At 36.6% G+C, this 20,315-nt stretch overlaps 1 protein-coding gene across 1 annotated transcript in view; it reads left to right on the top strand.

The window, feature by feature from the left end:
* CEP83 (centrosomal protein 83) overlaps positions 1 to 20,315 on the top strand; it is a 101,018-nt gene that overhangs the window by 18,525 nt on the left and 62,178 nt on the right. Inside the window, exons 2-3 of the mRNA XM_081129088.1 lie at positions 17,747 to 18,019; positions 18,462 to 18,612. Of these exons, the coding sequence (XP_080985214.1) occupies positions 17,847 to 18,019; positions 18,462 to 18,612 (324 nt within the window). The 5' untranslated portion in view covers positions 17,747 to 17,846. The remainder of the gene's footprint in view (positions 1 to 17,746; positions 18,020 to 18,461; positions 18,613 to 20,315) is intronic.

Here is a 20,315-nt window from a genome sequence, read left to right on the forward strand (position 1 = left end):
TTTTTAGAGTATAAACTGTGAAAATAGTTTTAAGATTGTCCAGACTGTAGGGTTTTAGGTTTGACTCTGATCTTGATTTGTGAATTAATGGAAAGATTTAAGGCATTTGAATTTAGCATAACTACATGAACAAAGTTGTGAAGGCGAGAGTAAGCAACACGTGTATGAGGAACTGTACAGCACTCATTTGGCTCTAACAAAGGGACTCTGGGGCAGCACAATGAAATGCTTGCGCTTGTATAGGGAGTTGGCTAAGGCAGGGGCTTGAGTTTGGCTGAGAAAGTTTAGATTTGATCCAGTAAACAACTGGAAGGATTATAATAGGAGTTACAGTGATGGAAACTACAGAAAAGATTGCCCTGGTAGATATTTGGAGGCTATGTAAGGATGAAAGACCAAAAATCTTGGGCACTATTTTGAGAGTTCTGTTAAAATAAACCAAGTGTAAAATATTTGAGGTTTTGCACTAGAGGGTGATGGCCTAGGAATAGAAAATAATGGTTAAAATAAGCAGATAGATGAAGAATCAGCAGGATTAATAATTTATTACTAATAGGAGTTGGGGGATGAGTTATGTGCTAAGACATAAGGGGAAGATAGTGGTAATTGATTTTTTTAAGGAGGCAGGTAGAAACTTTGAAGCTGATTAGCCAAATTCTTGTTATGTTGAGCTTCCTTTGTAGATGAAATGTGAGTAGAGTGGGAGTTACGAGCTGGGAGAGAGGTTAGGAATGTGGGTGTAAATTTGAGCGTCATTCAGATGTAATAAATCAAGCTGTGAGAGAGGCAACTTGACTTTTCTTACAGAGATGGAGCAGCATACCAGAGATTTCTCATGGTGAGGGGAGCAGTCAAGGGACAGCAAGAAAGATAGGAAGTGATCGTGGCGTTGTAGATGCTAAGGGAGCAGATTATTTCAAAGAGATTCATAAGGTGATTGTGTGCAAACTCCATCTTTAACTTTTCTTTATGTTTACTGATGTTTAGTATAGTTTAGTAAACATAGTAAACTACCAATGAAAGGCAATTGTAAATTATTCTCTTAATTATTGGATTAATCAAGCTTGAAATATTTAAAGTAGTATAGATTTCCCCCCATCCTGAAGCAGAGCATTCCTGTGAAACCTTTTGTAAGCCGAAATGGCGTAAAGCAAACCAAGCAGTCAATCACCTTAGGTGACAGCTTACTAATGAACGGATGCACAAAATAAATTCAGATATAGCACAGATGCTCACACGCTATGGCAACTTGATGCTGGGGTGCTGAGTGTAGTTCCTGGCGAAGGAGCTTGCAGTGCTACTCGCTGCTTGGGATGTGCAGTACTTCTATAACTGGCTAACTGCAAAACAAACACTAAATGCTTGTTTTCACTTTTTGCCTTTTTTCGTAAAAGTGAAATCCTCTTTGGATTTCTGCTAGAGAAAACAGGTGTGAATGTAGGTCTTTCATAAAAGCAAAGTGGCATAAAGTGAGCTTTCAAAAAGTAGGGGATACCTGCATTATCTATTGTTTAATTGATAAGAAAGGAGTAATGACATCAAATTACTTTCATAGTTTATAAACCATGTGTCAATATTCTCATGCGAATGGGATTGGTGACATTATAAATTTTGCCCCAGATTACAAAAGTAGGTTTTTTTTTGCATCATTAAAAAAAATAATTTTAGCTCAAGTGAAGGGAATCGTGTACTTCAAATTTACAGTTAGTAAGCTGCTTTTGCTTGTCTAATATTGTGACATTTTTTCAATGTGTTGTTTTTTTTTTTTTTTTGGCCCTTAATTTCCCAAATGGATTGTTGTACATGTTCATACCATCTCAACACTGTGTGGTTCTTTCCTATTTGCTTAACCAGTTTTATTATATCTCTTCTGTAAAAATACTCAGGGCACATACAGGAATCAACCAATGAATGCATAAATAAGTGGAACAACAAATCAGTGTTTCTCTCCCTTCCTCTATCTCTAAAAATCAATGAAAATTAGAAAAACATTTTCCAAGATAACTTATATAATTTAAAAAGCCTTGCCACAAGGTGTCATTGTAACCTGTAAAAAGAATTTACATGTAAACGTGCAACACCAATTTCTACATTTCCTTGTGTTTTTAAGTCCATTTTTTGTTTCATATTTGTCATATTTTGCAATTGTCTTGAGATATATTGTGTATCTCTTGCATTAAAGACAAAAATAAAGTAGCTCATTTTCTTGAGTTCTCATATTTTTGCAAAAACATGCTTTCCATCCACAAATTTCTTAAGAGTGTGTTGCTATAGAAATGACTGTTTGAAGGAAAGACAGCAGGTGGACATCTAAGGAACAAAATACTTATTTTATGTCTTTGTTCCTGACAGTGTTTACCCCTTTGCTGATAAAATTCCTGTGGGAGAAAGGTAGATATTTAGAGTGTTTTACTGTAATAGTATTTGCATTTACCAAGATGCCTGTGCTTGAATCTTTATTCCTGTGGAGGTTTAGTGCTTGAAGTAATTGAAATCTTTGAAACAGTCTTTCTTCTACGTTAACTAGATTTTATTTTACTCTTTAAAAACTGTCCTGATTTCCTGGTTGGTCATTTAACTAGTGACAACGTTAAAATAGTTTCTATTATTTTGAGGGATAGGGGTGTCAGTATTTAACTAATAACTCCTTTTACTTCTGCCTCCAAATTCATTTCAAGACTATTCCTTGTTGACTACCTGTTGCCACTTTTTTAATTCACGCCTTCATCATTGCTTTGCTGGACTTCTAATCTCTTCCTCTACTTTGATCTTCTTTCCTTTCTCTCTGTCTCTCTTACCTAAACCCCTCTCGCCTCCCCAATCTAATCTTCACACCTGGGATAAGCTAGTTATTTTTCTGAGGTACAAATTCATCCACAAACTGAAAACCTTTCATTGGTTCTCCTGGACCCCAGGATAAACTCCAGTGTTCTGTGCATTGCCTTCCAGGCCCTTCCCTACCTTTCCAGGCTGATCTGCTACCCTCACCCCACCCCCTACCTGCAGTGTTTCTTATTTTCATGCCTTTGTACTTGATGTTTCTTCCCTGCATCCCTTTCCTTGGGTCACCTTCTTCATGAAGTCTTCCCTGACAGCTTCTCTAGCAGAATTATTCCTCTCTGCACCCATATTACTTATAAATATATTACAGTGCTTTAATATTTTTAAGCCTTTCTAAATTCATTTATCATTTTGAATAGGTAGTATATCCACATGGTAAAAAGTTTTTGAGGTACAAAAAAAATAGTAAGTTTTCTGTCATTCTTGTTCAGCAGTTGTTGGTTGGCATGTATGTTTCACTGACCACTGTGAACTTGAGGGCAAGGGTTTTCTTTTATTTATTTCTGTATTCCTGTACCCACAGAGAACATGTCCGTAATACTCTGAATATGGGCAGGCTCTTCTTTGCTCTGAAGTCTGCTTGACGTGGTGGTCTGCGTATTTCTGTGTCTGCTTCAAAGCCCTCCTAGTAAAGTGTACCACTCAGTAAATATGGTATAGTAGCCCCTCAGTAAGTACTTATTGTTTAATTGCTTTAAAAATGATATATGGTTTTAAAATTAACCTTGAGGATGACTTTGTTTTTCTCCCTCTTCTGGCTCTGAAATTTTACACTTTCTTTTTGGTGGATTCTCAAAGGTGAAAAAAAGAATGCTTATGTGGCCCAGCTGGCGTGGCTCAGATTTTGAGCGTCCACCTATGATCCAGGGGATCATGGTTCAATTCCCAGTCAGGGCATATTCCTGGTCAGGGCACATGCCCGGGTTACAGGCTCCGCCCCTGGTGGGGGGCATGCAGGAGGCAGCTGATCAATGACTCGCTCTCATTATTGGTGTTTCTGTCTCTCTCTGTCTCCCTTCCTCTCTCTGAAATCAATAAAAACATTAAAAAAAAAAAAAGCTTATGTTGCCCTGGCCAGTGATGCTGCAGTGGTTAGAGCATCGGCCCATGCACCAAAGGGTTGCAGGTTCTATCCCTGGCCCTGGTCTGAGCGAGAGCTGGGAGGCAACCAGTGGATGTGTTTCTCTCACATTGATGTCCCTCCCTCCCTCCCTCCCTCCCTCCCTCCCTCCCTCCCTCCCTCCCTCCCTCCCTCCCTCCCCCCCCTTCCACTCTGTCTAAAAAAAAAATCAGAAAAAATACCCTTGGGTGAGAGGATTAACAAAACAAAACAAAACAAAAATGCTTATGTTAACTCCAGTAAAAATATCAGGTGAACCCTTATCAAATTTTTTAAGTTTAACTCTTCAGACTAAGATATAAATCTTATAGCAATAAAAATGAGGATTTATTTAAAACACAAAGTTTCCAGAATATGTTGTTAAATGGTTAGTAATCAACCTTCATTTTGTGTTAGGAGTCATGGGGTAGCCTTTTCTATTTCAGGAGAAATATGGGACTGTGAGCAAAGAAGATGCTACAATTTGCAAAAAGATATTAGGTGCTCATGAATCTTTTGGTAAGTCCCCATGTTATATGTAATAAAGCCTACACTAAGAAACATTACAATGAATTTGAAGTATGGTTTGAGCAAGAGTTCTTGTTCAGATCACAATTTTTCAGAGACTTTAACTTATTTCTGAGCATTTGAGGTTTACTGGTTACTATATCCTACTTTCCAGAATTCTTTTGTGTGAATTAAGCTGTGCAGAGGCAGACAGTGCAATTATAAGAATAAAATAACATTTTAATTCACAGCGCTTAATGGTTGATTGTTAACCACTTTAATACATATTTTCTTCCTTTCCTCTTTCCTTGCCCTCCTGTTTCTTTCTAAATCACAATTATGGGCCCTGGCACCTTACCAGGGTTCTGAAGGGTCTGCTCCCAGCTGCACTTCAGGTTTGGCAAGGTTTCAAGTTGAGACTTTTTTTTTTTTTTCATACAAGACACCCTTGCTGGCCATCCAAAGGCTGTTTGGGTGATAGTATAGGATTCTCTCTGGATTTTAAAGAAGTTAATTTCTAATGATTTGTTTATAAGTGAAAATCCCTGATGTAGGTTCTCCTTAGACTTTTAATGTTTTTAAAAAACAACATTCACTTGGGGGGATGTAGTATTTAAAGCATTGTTTTGAAATGCTCAAAGGCATAGCATGTGCTTTTTAATGGAATGTGTTTTGGAAGCTTTCCCTTAGTATCAGCAGCTGCGCTTTTAGAATATTTTGAATTGCCATTTTTTGGGGGACAGACATTGTAACACTGTTTAAAAAATACAGTTCCTGTGCAAAAGAAAATGTCATATGTAGGTCTGTAGAGCTGGAACTGGTCAAAAGAATAGAAAGGACATGTGGGTGTGGTTATGTGATAGTAATAATTGCAAAGAGAGGAAGAGGAAGTATTTGGAGAATGGTTGTGCTGAGTCTTTTAAAAACTGCTTTTCACAGGTACTAGTTATCTGATGAGTGCTCACTGATTAACAGGCTGATCAGAATGGAACTCGAGACCTTTCAGTCCACAGGCCGACGCTCTAACCACTGAGCCAGATCGGCTAGGGCTATATATATATTTTTTAATCCTCACCCAAGGAGTGAGGATATTTTTTCCCATTGATTTCTAGACAGCGTGGAAGGGAGGGGCAGGGTGAGAGAGAGAGAGGAGAGAGAGAGGAGAGAGAAAGAAATATCTATGTGAGAGAGACACATCGATTGGTTGCCTCCGTACTCGTCTCTGACCTGGCTGGGGATTGAACCTGCAATCCAGGTACGTGCCCTTGACTGGGAATCGAACCTGTGAACCCTTCAGTGTGCAGGCTGACGCTCTAACCACTGAACCACGCTGGCCAGGGCACAATTGGTATATATTTCTATCTACTTAGATCCTTTTTAGTTTCTCTAATAAATAGCCATATATTTTTTAGATAATTGTCTACACATCTTTTGCCTAGATATTAGATTTTTTTGATGCTATTAAGAATGTCTTTAAAACATTTTGTTACTGGTATATAGAATGCAATTAATTTTTTTATATTTATCTAACAATCTTACTAACTTGCTTCTTCTAATGAATTCTCTATAAATTCTTTTAGGTTTTTTACATATGTAATCAGAATGCCTGTATGTGAAGAAAGTTTTGTTTTTCCATTTTTTTTACCTTTTATACCTTTGTCTTGTTCCAGATGTTCAGGACAATGTTGAATAAAATTGGTGATAATGACATCCTTGTCTTGAGCACATTCTCAGAGGAAGACATTGAAAAGTTTAAAATCAAGCATAGTGTTTACTATATTCTTCTTGTATATATTATCAACTTGATGTGCCTTTCAGTTCCTAGTTTGCTAAGCTGTTTTTTTAATTGAGATGGAATTCATATGACATAAAATTAACTGTTTTAAAGGGTGCAATTCAGTGACATTTAGTAAGTTCATAATGTTGTACAACAATAGTTCCAAAACATTTTATCACCCCCGCAAAGAAAACTCTGCACCATTAAGCAGTCACTCTCTATTTTTCCCTCTTCCCTGCCCCAGCAACTACCAATCTGCTTTCTGTTTCTATGGATTTACCTATTTTGGATATTTTATATAAATGGAATCATACTTTCATGATACAAATGGTAGGTGTTTTATTTTAGTCCCACAAGACCATGAACACCTGTTATTTTTTTATGTTTATTTTCTATCTGTTGTTCAGGTTAGTAATTTCTAATGTTATATCTTCCAGTTTATTAATTCTTTTCTCTTTCCTCTCTTTCTGCTATTGTGCTCATCTACTTAGATTTTTTTGTTGTTGTTGTTAATCCTCACCCGAGAATATTTTTCCATTGATTTTTGGAGAGAGTGGAAGGGAAGAAGGGAGGGAGGGAGGGAGGGCGAGCAAGAGAGAGAGAAACATCAATTGGTTGCCTCCTTCACACATCCCCAACCAGGGCTGGGGATTGAACCTGCAATCTGGGCATATGTCCTTGACTGGAAATCAAATCTTCGAACCCTGTGGTGTGCGGGCCTATTCTCTAATCACTGAGCCACACTGGCCAGGGCTCTGCTTAGATTTTTATTTTGTTCATTGTATTTTTCTGTTCTAAAATTTCCACTTGGTTCTTTATGTCTTTTTTTTTTCTTTTTTCTGATACATATATTTCTTTGCTGTAATTTCCTTTTTTTCATTTATTTCAAGCTTCTTTGTAATTGCTCATTGAAGCATTTTTATCATGACTTCTTTAAAATCTTTGTCAGGTAACTTTGTCATCTCAGTGTTGGCACCTATCATGTTTTTACCTTCAATTTTAGATCTTCCCCATTCTTGGTATGATTAGTGATTTTTCTACTGAAACCTGGACATTTGGGATATTATGTTATGAGACTTGATCTTTTTTAAACCCTTTGTTTTAATTGGCTGTTTTTGATACTGGTTTGGCAGGGGAAAGGCGGAAATGCTATCTCATTATTGCTAGATCGGTATAGTATTCCAGATTCTCCAGTTGGCCTCCTTTTACATCTGAGTTGGGGGAGATTGTCATTGCTGGGTGGCGTGGAGTTTTCTCTCCCCATGTGGTCTCTGTTGACATCCTGGGAAAAGCTCAGCCTTGTTATTGCTGAGTGGTGGTACTAGTCCTAATTTTCCCTAGGCCTTCTCTGACAGCGTTTCAGCAGAGTGAGGGAGGTGTACTTCCTTACTGGTGGCAGGGAGAAAAGTTCAGGTTTCCCATATGGTCTCCACTGATATTGCTGGAATATGAGGCTTTATTACTGCTCAGCAGGAATGAAGATCCCAACTTTCTCCTCTTTTTTTTTTTTTAATTAAAAAAACATCTTTTTTAATCCTTACCTGAGGACATGCTTAGAGAAAGGTAGGGAGCAAGAAAGGGAGGGAGGGAGAGAGGGAAGAAGAAACATCAGTCTGGTGGCCAGGTGCCTCCTATATGAGCCAGTGATCAAACTCACGACCCAAACATGCGTACTGACCCGCAGCCTTTCAGTGCATGGGATTGCTCTGCCAGTCGAGCCACTCAGGCCATTCCACTCATCCTTTTTGGATACTACCCAGGCAGGGCATTGGGATACCTTGTTACAACCTTGCCTCCCCACTTGGCCTGTGCTTGTGTGGATGGGTTGGAGCCACATTTTTTTCTGTAATAGTTGCCTGGAGTTGATTGTCTAAATTTTTTTATCTTGCTAGGCTTCCCCTATCGTTATTTTGGCTAGAGAACAGAATTTTTTTTTTTTTTTTTGGTCTGAACCTGTTGCCAACTTCTTTAGCTCCTACTTGGGCATATATGAGGGAAAAAGAAAACACAGGGGCCCAGCTGGGCCTGGCTCAGCGGTTGAGCTTTGACCTAGGATCCAGGTGATCGGGTTTCGATTCCTGGTCAGGGCACATGCCCGGGTTGCGGGCTCGATCCCCAGTTGGGGGTGTGCAGGAGGCAGCCGATCAATGACTCTCTCATCACTGATGTTTCTATCTCTCTCTCCCTCTCCCTTCCTCTCTCTGAAATCAATAAAGATATATTCAGAAAACAAAACAAAAACACAGGGTACTCACCACTGTGTTGGTCCTTATTTCCTGAGGTCTGCCTTCTAGTCTTCATTTTTTAGAGTCATGTTAGGTCTGTCATATACATAATGTTCAGGACTTCTAGTTACATTCCTGGGATTTATAGGGAAATGTACATCTCTTTCATCTTCCCACAACCTGAAGTCTTTATCCCACAAGTTTTAGATGTAACATCTGTTTTATTTAATTCTAGATATTGTCTAATTACTATTGTGACCTTTTCTTTGATTTATAAGGTATTTAGAAATGTGTTCTTACTTTCTAAACATAAGCAGCTTTTCCAGTTCACCTTTCTGTATTGAGTTTTAGTTAGTTGTACTGTGGTCAGAAAACATATTCTGTATAACTTAAAAAAATATATCTTTATTGATTTCTGAGAGAGGAAGGGAATTGGAGAGAGAGAGAAACATCAGTGATGAGAGAGTCATTGATCTGCTGCCTCCTGCATGCTCCCACTGGGGATCGAGCCCTCAACCTGGGCATGTGCTCTGACTGGGAATCGAACCACAGTCTCCTGGATCCTAGGTCGATGTTCAACCCCTGAGCCACACTGGCCAGACTGTATAATTTTTTAATAATTGATCTTTAGGGAGGGAGAGGGGGAGAGAGGGAGAGAGAGAGGGAGAGGCAGTCAGACAGACATCTGTTTGTTGTTCCATTTACTGATACATTCTTTGGTTGATTCTTCTATGTGTCCTGACCAGGGATCAAACCCACAGCCTTAGTATACCTGACCAGGGCGAGGTATCATCTGTATAATTTAGGTCTTTTAAAATTTTTGACAAATTTTTTTAAAGATCTAGTATGTAGTTGAAATTTATAAATGTTACATGTCTACTTATCAGGAATGTGTATTCTATAGTTTATTGGGTACAGTTTTCTGTATTATGTCAGTTAGGTTGGTTACTTGTATTTAAATTGTTGATAGTCTTACTGATTATTTTTGTTGCTTGTTCTGTTAATTTCTAAGAATAGTGGTTAAATTCCCCTATGATTTTGAATTTGTCTATTTTTCTTCATAGCTCTGATCACTTCTACCTTTCCTATTTAATGTATATAAATGAAAATTGTCACATCTTTATGGTATACCTAACCTTTTATTATTATAAATTGTTTTGCATCTTTAGTAGTGGGATTTTTTTTGGCCTTAAAATAAACTTTTTCTGATGTTAATATAGTTATATATTATACATATTGTTAAACTATATATATTATACAATAGTTATATAGTTACAGATACGAATAATATATCTTTTGATTAATGTTTGCATTAATCTTTTTGCCTTTTTTTAACCCGCTCTCTTATGTTTTAAAAATGTCTTGTAAAAAAGGCATATAGTTGGGTTATGTTTTTTCTTTTAATTTTCTCTTTTATTTGAAGCATTACTCTGTATACTTTAATGTAATTACTGATAAATTAGTCTAAATCTACTGTATTACTTTTTCCATTTTCTACTTGTTATATGTTTCCTCTTATCTCCCAGCTTGCCTTCTTTTAGTATGAGTTCTCAGGGAAAGGATGGTTCTCAAAGGACAGGCGGGGCGGGGGTGGGGTGATTTTTGCCCCCTAGGGTACACTTGGCAAAGAGATCTTTTGTTCTTCACAACTGGAGGAGTGGTGCTGCTAGTCTATATTGGGTAGACATAGGAATGTTGCTTACTGTCCTGCAAAGGATAGGATAGCCCCTCACAACAAAGAACTGTCTGATCTAAAATGTCAGAAGTGCAAAGGTTGAGAAACTCTGTTTTAGAGTGTTTAAGTAATTTAAACTTTTCCATCCTTTTAGCATTTTTCAATGGTTATTCTAGAGAAAGGTTTGGCAAACTTTTATTATGAGGAGTCAGATACTAAATATTTTAGGCTCTTCAGGGCGTGTCTGGTTTCTGTCATACATTCTTTTCTTCTTTCCCTTCCTTTCTTCCTCCCTTCCTTCTTTCTTTTTTTTAGAGCTGTTTCAGATTTATAGCAGAGATGAGCAGAAAGTACAGAGGGTTCCCATATACCCCTTCCCTCCCCTCAAACACGCACAACCTCCCCCATTATTAACATCCCACCGCAGAGCGATATACATTTGTTACAATTGGTGAACCTACATTGACTTATCATCACCCGTGGTCTGTAGGTTACTTAAGGGTTCACTCTTGGTGCTTTACATTCTGTGGGTTTTGACAAATGTATAATGCTATGTATTTTGTAATTACAGTACTTTACAGAATAATTTCACTGCTCTAAAAATCCTCTGTGCTCTGGTTATTTATCCCTTCCTTTCCCCTAACCCTTGGCAATCACTGAACTTTTTAATGTCTCCATAGTTTGCTGTTTCCAGAATGTCATATAGCTGGTATCCTACAGTGTGTATCCTTTTTAGATTAGCTTCTTTTACTTGGTGACATACATTTAAAGTTCCTTCATATCTTTTCAAAGCTTGATAGCTCATTTTTCTTAGGGTTGAATAATATCCCACTGTTTGGATATACCACAGTTTATTCATCCATTTACCTACTGAAGAACATCTTGGTCACTTCCAAGTTTTGGCAATTATGAATAAAGCTGCTAGAAACATCTGTGTACAGGTTTTTGTGTGGATGTAAGTTTTTAACTCATTTGGTTAAATACCAGTGAGAGGGGGTTGTGGCTCCTCGCCAGCATTTGGTGGTGTCAGTATTTGGGATTTAGTACATTCTCATAGGTATGGAGTGGTATCTCATTGTTTAATTTGCAATTCCCTAATCACATATGATGTTGAACATCTTTTTTTAAAAAGTTATCTTTATTGTTGAAAGTATTACAGATGTCCCCTTTTCCCCCCCATTGGCCCTCTCTACCCCGCACAAGCCTCCCCCCCTTCCCCAGGCCATCACTGCACTATTGTCTGTGTCCAGGGGTTATGCATATAAGTTCTTTGGTTGATTCCCTCTCCCCTATCATTCGTATATCTTCTTTGGCCCATTTTTTAATCTGGTTGTTAGTTTTATTTTTGTTTAGCTTGAGTTCTTTGTGTTTTTTATTTTTTATTTTATTTTAAGTTTTTATTTCAGAACTGCCTTTATGAACAGACATCATAAAAAAATGCACATACGCTGGAGATTTTCCAAGGAACAGGAGCTGGAAATAAAAGTTAAGGGCAATCAGGAGAACTGAAATTGTTCCAGAGAAGCTCAGGATCACACTTCTTTAAATGTCCTTGATAACCTCTTCAAGTTCTTCCTTTGTGAACATGTGGGAATTCTAGCCAGACAGCTTGGCAATATTGAGTCTTCCTATCCATAAACATAGAATATCTTTCCATTTATTTAGTCCCTATTTGATTTCTTTTATCAGAGTTTTGTAATTTTCCTCATATAAATCTTGTACATATTTTGTCATACCTTTTATTTTGGGAGCAGTGTTCATGTAAGTGGTTGGTATTGTGTTTTACATTTCAAATTCCATTTGTTCACTGCTGACATATAGGAAAGTGATTTTTTTGGTGTGTTTTAATTTTGTGTCCTGCAACCTTACTAATTGTTCATTAGTTTCAAGAGCTTTTTAAAGTTGTTATTTTGAATCTTGTACATAGACAATCATGTCATCTGCAGACAATGACAGTTTTATTTCTTTCTTCTTTATCTGTATGCTTTTCATTTCCTTTTCATGTCTTACTGCGTTAACTAAGTCTTCCATCCAGTATGTTGTTAAAAAGGAGTGGTGAGAGCGGACCTCCTTGCTTGTTCTTTTTTTTTTTTTTTTTAAATATATCTTTATTGATTTCAGAGAGAGGAAAGGAGAGGGAGAGAGATAGAAACATCAATGATGAGAGAGTCATTGATCGAGCCCGAAACCCAGGCATGTGCCCTGACTGGGAATCGAACCCCGATCGCCTGGATCCTAGGTCGATGCTCAACCGCTGAGCCACGCCCGGCCAGGCTTGTTCTTGATCTTAGTGGGAAAGCTTTTATTTTCTCAGTGTTAAGTTTGATGTTAAGTATAGATTTTTTTGTAGATGTTCTTTATCAAACTGAGAAAGGTTGTCCTCTGTACCTAATTTGTTGAGAGGTTTTATCATGAATGGGTGTTGGATTTTGTCAAATGTCTTTTCTGCATCTGCTAATATGATCATGTGATTTTTCTGTTTTAGCCTGTTGATGTAATGGATTGCATTAATTGATTTTTGTATAATTTCTAATTCTTTCAAAAATTCTCAACCTTGTTTTCTGTTGCCTTGTACACAAAAATAACAGAAAATTTCTTTCAAAATCATTGTCTGATGACTTTAATACTGATACCCTGTTTTTCTTTTCTTGTGGCCCTAATTCATGTTGCTTTATCTTCCTGTGGACTTTTTTATTATTATGTCACTTTTTATTTATTTGTGAAATAGTTTTTTAGAGCAATTTGAGGCCTAATCAAATATCTTTCTTCTGAATTACTCTGATTCCTAAAGCAGCCTATAATGTATCTAACTTTTTTGTCCTTAAGAGGCTCAATCCAAATTACCTACTCTTATATTAGCTGAAATAGAAGACTATCTTGAGATTTTTTGGTATAAGAGATACATGTATAAACACATTTTTTCACAATGTTTAAGGTAATTGAGTTGGGGTTTTCTCTTTTTAGCTAAAAGCTCCCTTATATAATTAGTGTAAAAAATAGAATTTCTTTCTTTGTAAGCTTGAATATAGAATCATGGAACCACTTTTGAAGGTCAGAGAAGGAATTGTATTTTATGAGGCTTTTCTATAACTAGTCCTCCAAACAGATATCTAGATTATTATTGACAAATTAATTACTATTAAACTGGATAACTGAATGTGTTATATGTGCAAAATACTTAAAAAATATGTGAAAATTATTCTGACCTTGATAAGACTTGCACAAATAGGCAAATAGTTTTCTGTGATTCTTAAAATTTTTAGAGGAGAAATTCTGGAAAAGGCTATTGGGAAATGCAACCCAGTGGCTTATAACTTTAAGTGTGAGGCAAGAAATTCTTTTTAATATATAATCTTACTATTCCGTTTAAGCCTATTCATATCTAGTAATCACAGAAATAGAGAACAGTTAGTGATTATAGTCCACACTTAGTCTATTTTCATTAGTGTAGGATTCACAAACCAAGACAAAAGCTGCATGAACAAAGGCATGATTGGTTCAGGAGACATAGCTGGAGTAGAAATTTTTGACAGATGGTAGGTAGGACATGAGACTAATCAAGGTAGATTGGAGCTGATTGTGTAGGGTCTCACAATGCTGGAGTATTTTGACTTTGTCTCATATAGCAACTTTTGAGTGAGAGAGTGAGAAATCAAATCAAAATTTCGAATATTAGTCTGGCAGTGCTTTGTGGGGTAGACAAAGGTTGAAAGCAGAGATAACATAAAGCTGTAATAATGGACTAATTATGGGATAAGAGCCTGACTTTTTGTGGTTAAGTAGGAATGGAGAGAATGGAATGCATTTTATTTTATTTTATGTATTTTTATTTTTAAAATATATCTTTATTGATTTCAGAGAGAGGAAAGGAGAGGGAGAGAGAGAGAGAGAAACATCAATGATGAGTCATTGATCGAGCCCACAGCCCGAGCATGTGCCTTGACCAGGAATCGAACCCTGATCGCCTGGATCCTAGGTTGACGCTCAACTGCTGAGCCATGCCTGGCTGGGCTGGAATGCATTTTAAAGAAGAGTATTTGGTGTTTATATATGGGATGTTGAGAGAGAAAGCAGAGAAGACTTTGGAGTATTAAGTGTGGATAAATGATAGCGTTATACTAGTATCAATACCAGAAGCTCGAAAGTCAGGTTAAAGGAAGACTGAAAGCAAGGATGTTGAATTTGGTTTAAGATAATTTGAATATAGGGTGAGAGTAGAATTGTTCATTATCTGAAAAAATTTTGTAATTATTTTAAAAAGTAATAAAATGATGGAAGTACATGGAGCAAGCTGTTCTATGGGGAGAGTCCTCCTATTATTTTTTCTCCAGAAATTACCACTATTATCAACTTGGTGTAAATTATTTGACTATATGTAAGTATGTATGTGCATATATCTGTCACTCATAATTTTTATTCTGCTGTGGGGCAACGGGGACAGATGAAACATCCTTTTTAATGCATAGTATAGATGTATCTTTGTTGACTGAAGTTTAGGTTATTTCTCATGTTTCTTTTTTTAATTAAAAACAATGTTGCAAAGAAAATTTTTATATAATTATTTTTGGGTACTCATCCAGTTTTTATACAATACATTTCTAGAATTGGGCCAGGGGATAAGTAGATTTACCATTTCAATACAGGTAACTTTCCAGAAAGGTTAGTATTGATTTTTGTGTGTGCAAATTAACTGTTAATTTGTGTGTGTGTGTTGGGGGAAGTATATCATGCGCTGGGGTGTGGTACCCACTGGTGATGTGTGATAGTGTATTCTACCTTTGTTAGTTACTAAAATTAACATATAAAAAGGTAATGAAATTGTAAACATCATCTTGGAACAGGAGAGATGTCCTCTTGGTTTGGCCAAATTCAAGAGGGCAATATGTACATGTTCGCATAGGAGCTAGAATTGGACATGAGGTAATGATGATGGTAATTGAGAAAGGGTTAGCCTGAAATTAGTAAAGTTCTGAAAACTACTTCTAGTAGATTCTAGTACCAAAAGGGAAGGAGATAAATAATTTTAACTTTATTTTACAAAAATGGTTAGATGGTAGTGAATTTTATTTCCATAGGAACTTAGCTACCATTTTAAAGTAGGAGTCAGTGAGAATATTTACTTTACTGTCAACTTAACTGGAATAAAAAAGACAAAAAATTTCATTTTAGCTTGGAAATCTTTCTTTTCCTAGTAGTGTATGTAACTAAAAGGTGGCTTTGGATTTTAGCTAGTTAAAATTAAATCCTGTAAGGCCTGTGGTGGTATTACTAGAAACTATGAGGTAGGTTTATGGTATGTTTTGTGTCTCTTAAAAATAAATTTGGATCAAAGAGCAGAATCAAAATTACATGCCAGCTTTATGATCCAATCATTAATTCTGTTGGCATCAGAAAGAACGGCATGAGGTATTAGATGGGTGGGGTCAGACCTGACCTTAGTTCAGCAATCCTGGTACTTGAATTCTGGCTAGGAAAGAATTCAGAGCCAAGACTCAAACTATAAGATAAGTTTACTTAGAAAATCACAGAGGTAGAAGTGATCTGTAAAAGAAATGGGCTTAGGAACAAGTTACAGAGGCAAAAGGGGGCCCTGAGAAAGAGGGATGAAAACTCGCCTGGTGGGGATGTGGGAGTGCTCCCTGGAGGGAGAGTAGGCTGGGTCCCTGGGTCCTCTTTCCTAAAAGCTTTTAAGGGTGGAGATCTTAGGGGAGGACCCAGGGGAGGATCTCAATATAATACTCATTAGCTTTCTAGACGTGTCCTTTCAGTGTCATGGTCTCCACAGATTGGTTGGCTCCAGGACAGGGGGTCATTAGTGCAGCTGGTCCTGGCATCACCTACCAGGTTTTGCTGCTTTTCTGGGCCTGGAGCTGAAATACAGCTGAGGCCTAGATGTTATTTCTAGGGAGGAAAGGTCAGGGGGTCTAAACTGCATGACCAGGGGGGGATATGAAAGGTCAGGGGGTTCAAACCACATTACCCCTGTTATGCTAGGAGAAGAAAGGTTACCCTGGGGGCGAGGTCCTTGTTTTCTCAGTTTTACCCATTACTAGGCACCTGGGGCTTTTCACCCTGGTGATGACCTTTTGTACCTGGCCTACCATCCTTGCTCTAACTGCCTACCACAATTCTATGGCAAATGTATACTCTTGGCAGAATAATGTTGTGGCAGCTGCTGCAAACAGTGCACTCTGCATTTGTACAGGTTGAATCCCGGTGCACATTGAACATAAGAGTAAGGTGTAAAGTATACTTGAAGACTTTGTCCCCTCTATTAAAATACGATTTGAGGCCCAGGCTGGGTAGCTCAGTTGGTTATAGCATTGACCCGATACTCCAAGGTTGTGGGTTTGATCCCCAGCCAGGGCACATGCAAGAACCAACCAATGAATGTATAAATAAGTGGAATAAAAAAAATCAGTGTTCCCTCCTCTCTCTCTCTCTCTCTCTCTCTCTCTCTCTCAGGTCAGTCAATAAATTAAAATTGTTAAAATATAACTTGACAGGAAACCAAAGCCACCTCAATTTTAATTTAAAAGCCTTCTAATGTAATATGCAGGTATCATATTTATCAGAAATGATGTAGGACTGAATAATTTAATGGTTGGTTTGCATAGGCTAAAGCTCTTGTCTTATAATAAAAAAGGTAATTCATGATAACTCCCACTGAGGGAGATGCTGTTAGGAAAAATATATGATAGTTTTGAGAAAGATTAATGAATTTAAAAGGGACAGAATTATTTTGGTTAAAATACTTGTTTTTAATTATTTACAATAACATTGTTATCATTTTTTACTTTTTAAAAAAATATATATTGATTTCAGAGAGAGGAAAGGAGAGGGAGAGAGGAATAGAAACATCAGTGATGAGAGAGTCATTGACTGGGGATCAAGCCTGCAATCCAGGCATGTGCCTTAACCGGAAATTGAACCTGGATCCTAGGTTGATGCTCAACCGCTGAGCCATGCCCATCTGGGCCATTTTTTACTTTTCGATAAAACAGACATTTAGTTAGTTGATAATCCTGGGTCAGTGCTTTTGGAGGTAGCTGAGGTAATTTAGATTCCCTTTCTTAGCACAGTGTATAACATGTAGGAGGTGATCAGTATTTGTATTGACTGATTTCATATCTGAATTTGCAGCCTGACTCAGTTCACTTCGTGTCAAATAAAAGACTCTTTGTAGCATTAATCACACACACAGCTACTTACTGAAGGTCATCTTTGTGAAGACTATGATTCTCTCCAGCCACTTACCAAGTTCCAAGTGGCTTTCCCCCGATTTCAGGATATGGCTTTTGTACCAGGAGTCACCCTTGAAGTTAAAGCCAGTAGCTTCAGGAAACACCTGGGGTTTCTGAATCCAGGAGTATACCTAGTCAGTATTCTAATTATGTTAATACTTGAAGCAGTGACCTTAATGGTCACAGAAACTTTGCGTGGAAGTAAAGAAAATTTGTTAAGGTATTACTCAACTTTATATTTGAATTTTGTTTTATGAACAGTTGAAAATCTGAAAGTCAGGCTTATTATAGGAATGATAATGAGAATAATAAGTGATAAAAACCATATAACACTGAAGGAGTTCATTGATTGTTAATTAAATTTATTTCTCTGTGCAGGTATAATTGGCTTCCCAAGATCCTGTCTTAGCAAGAAGGAAGTGGAAAGTAATCTTGGGAAGAAAACTAAGGCAGTGAAAAAGCCAGAACTTATTTTTACATGGCTGTCAGCTTGCCTACTGTTACGGACGCTCTCCCCACCCTTTGTCCTCCTGGTGGAGACTGTGGGCTGACCGATTCTGACTCTGAGTTACAGAAAATGTTAATTGATGAAAGGTTACGTTGTGAACATCATAAAATTAATTACCAGACTCTGAAAGCTGAACACACAAGGTACAATTTACTTAAATTTGGAGATGAGGGGATTGATTAAAAATTTTTTAAAAAATGTTTGCTCTGGAACATACAGTATAATTTTAGTTTTTTTGTAGTATATATTTTTAAAACTTTTAATACCGTAAAATTTTTGCTTTAATATTGCTTTATTCAAACTAAGTATGATATCAAGTGGGTTATGAATTTATAAAAGTCTTGTTTTGAAAGTAGCTGAGACATAAAATTAAATGTATCTGTGTGGCTAAATTGTTTTTCCCCTCAAAGTAAAATTGCATTCAGAAACTACAGTGTTAATAATTAAGTGAAACTCTATAAAGAAAAGATATTTGCAGTTTTAATAGAATACATGATAATGGTCTTCTGTAGTGTCGTTGACTTTACATAAAAAGTAATGCAGTTAGAAAACAAAATTGAATTTTTTTTTTTTTTTTTAAATCAGGTTGCAAGACGAGTACACAAAGTCACAAAATGAACTTAAACACTTGTTAAATGAAAAGCAAACTAACCAGGAAAAATTTCAGCTGCTGTTTGAAGAGCTAAGAAGGGAGTTATTAGAGAAAACTAAAGACTTAGAAGAAATAAAGCTGCAGGTAAGAAAATGTATTTGAGTTAATATAAAAATTGTCAGATGTTTAGTGGAAGTAGTTTGGTGGTATAATTTAATTTTCTTTCTATAGTCTAGATTTTCACTACTATGTAGCGTTTAAACACTAAACAGTTATTTTATGTAAATTTGTATTCTCTTAAATATTCTGATTTAAATAATATTTCACTATTCAGAATAATTGAGGGAAAGGCCAGTTTGAATTAAAAATTCAAAACTAAATTTTTTTTAAAGAAAGATTTACTAATTTTCTTTTTCTTTTAAATGTTTTTATTGCCCTCGCCCATGTGACTCAGTTGGTTCAATCGGCTGCCCCCTGCACGCCCCCTACAGGGGATCAAGCCTACAGCCCCGGCATGTACCCTCACTGAGAATTGAACTGGCCCAGGCTACTAATTTTCTTTTAAGTATTGCAACTGAAACTAACCTAAAGATTGATAGGTTTTTTTTTTAAAGGAACTTTTTAAAAGACACTGTAAAAACAATATGTACACATAATTTATGTGCATAATGTAAGGTAAATGGAGTCTCTGAAGCAAAAGATAGTTGGTACTAAGTACTGACTACAATTTCTTTAGTTCTTTTTGTTTTTCATTTGCCTAGAAAGTAGAGCAAAGGCAAACTTAAGCACCAGTCAGACTTACTATATATATTTCAAATTAGTAGGTGTTAATAGTGATATTTTCCTATATTCATTTAATCTCTGAATAGGACCAGCTGTGTATTTCTGCTTATCTAGTGCTTGGTACAAATATTTAAGGTATTATTGATCTTGGAGTCATAAACTGATAAAGTAAAAAGCCATTTTTCAAGGCATCTAGTATGGCGTATCATCCAATTCATGGATTCTTTTGACAGCAGTGTTAGAAGTTTGTCATTCAGTATCTTCTTGAAGTCTTCCACTGCTGGGAACGACACCACTAAGCTTGGGTTGGAGCCTTCACGATGCTTACTTTGTGGAACATCTATGCAGTACAGTTCTCTGTTCTGTGCTCCAGTGCTTTCAGTGCTAGAGAACCTAGTGAACTTTTAAAGTAATCCAGTTCCACTTATGAATTGGAGTATGTTAAGCATTTTCTTTCTTGTATTGCAATGAAATCATCCTCCCTATAGTCTCCCTTTTGGTTCTTGTACTGTTCCTTGGATCTACACAAAATAACTTTGGACATTTCTCCACGTGATAACTTCCTATATGTTTGCTGAAAAATAGAATTTATCTGGCAAAGTTTGCATTTTTAAGGTAAACATACCTGGTTTCTATGTGATATTTGTCTGGCAAAAATAAGCTAAAGAAACATTATACATAATCTGTACATATATTGAAGCACTTTAGCTCTTTGCTTTAATGGGTGTTTGCAATTTTGTACAAATTGTGAGTTGAGTAAAATTCAGTAAACTAGAGTAAGATCAGCAAGGAATAGTTCAACTAAGGTTTATGAAAGATGATTATTTTAAAAATACACATATATTATCTTGTCTACCTGCAAAATGCCTTTTCTAGTTGATTTAATATCCCTTTGGCTTTTATGGAAAAACTATACAAAAGGCTTTCATTTAAAGAATATTTCTTTGTCACATGTAGTTTTAGTGAATAATAGTGCTTGGCTCATAGGATGATAGTAAAGATGAAATGAAACAGTGCATAGAAAGTGTTAGTATAGTGCTTTGATGTAGTAAGTGGTTAGAACA

This window comes from Miniopterus schreibersii (assembly GCF_964146895.1).
Source record: "Miniopterus schreibersii genome assembly, chromosome: 2".
Taxonomy (NCBI): Eukaryota; Metazoa; Chordata; class Mammalia; order Chiroptera; family Miniopteridae; genus Miniopterus; species Miniopterus schreibersii.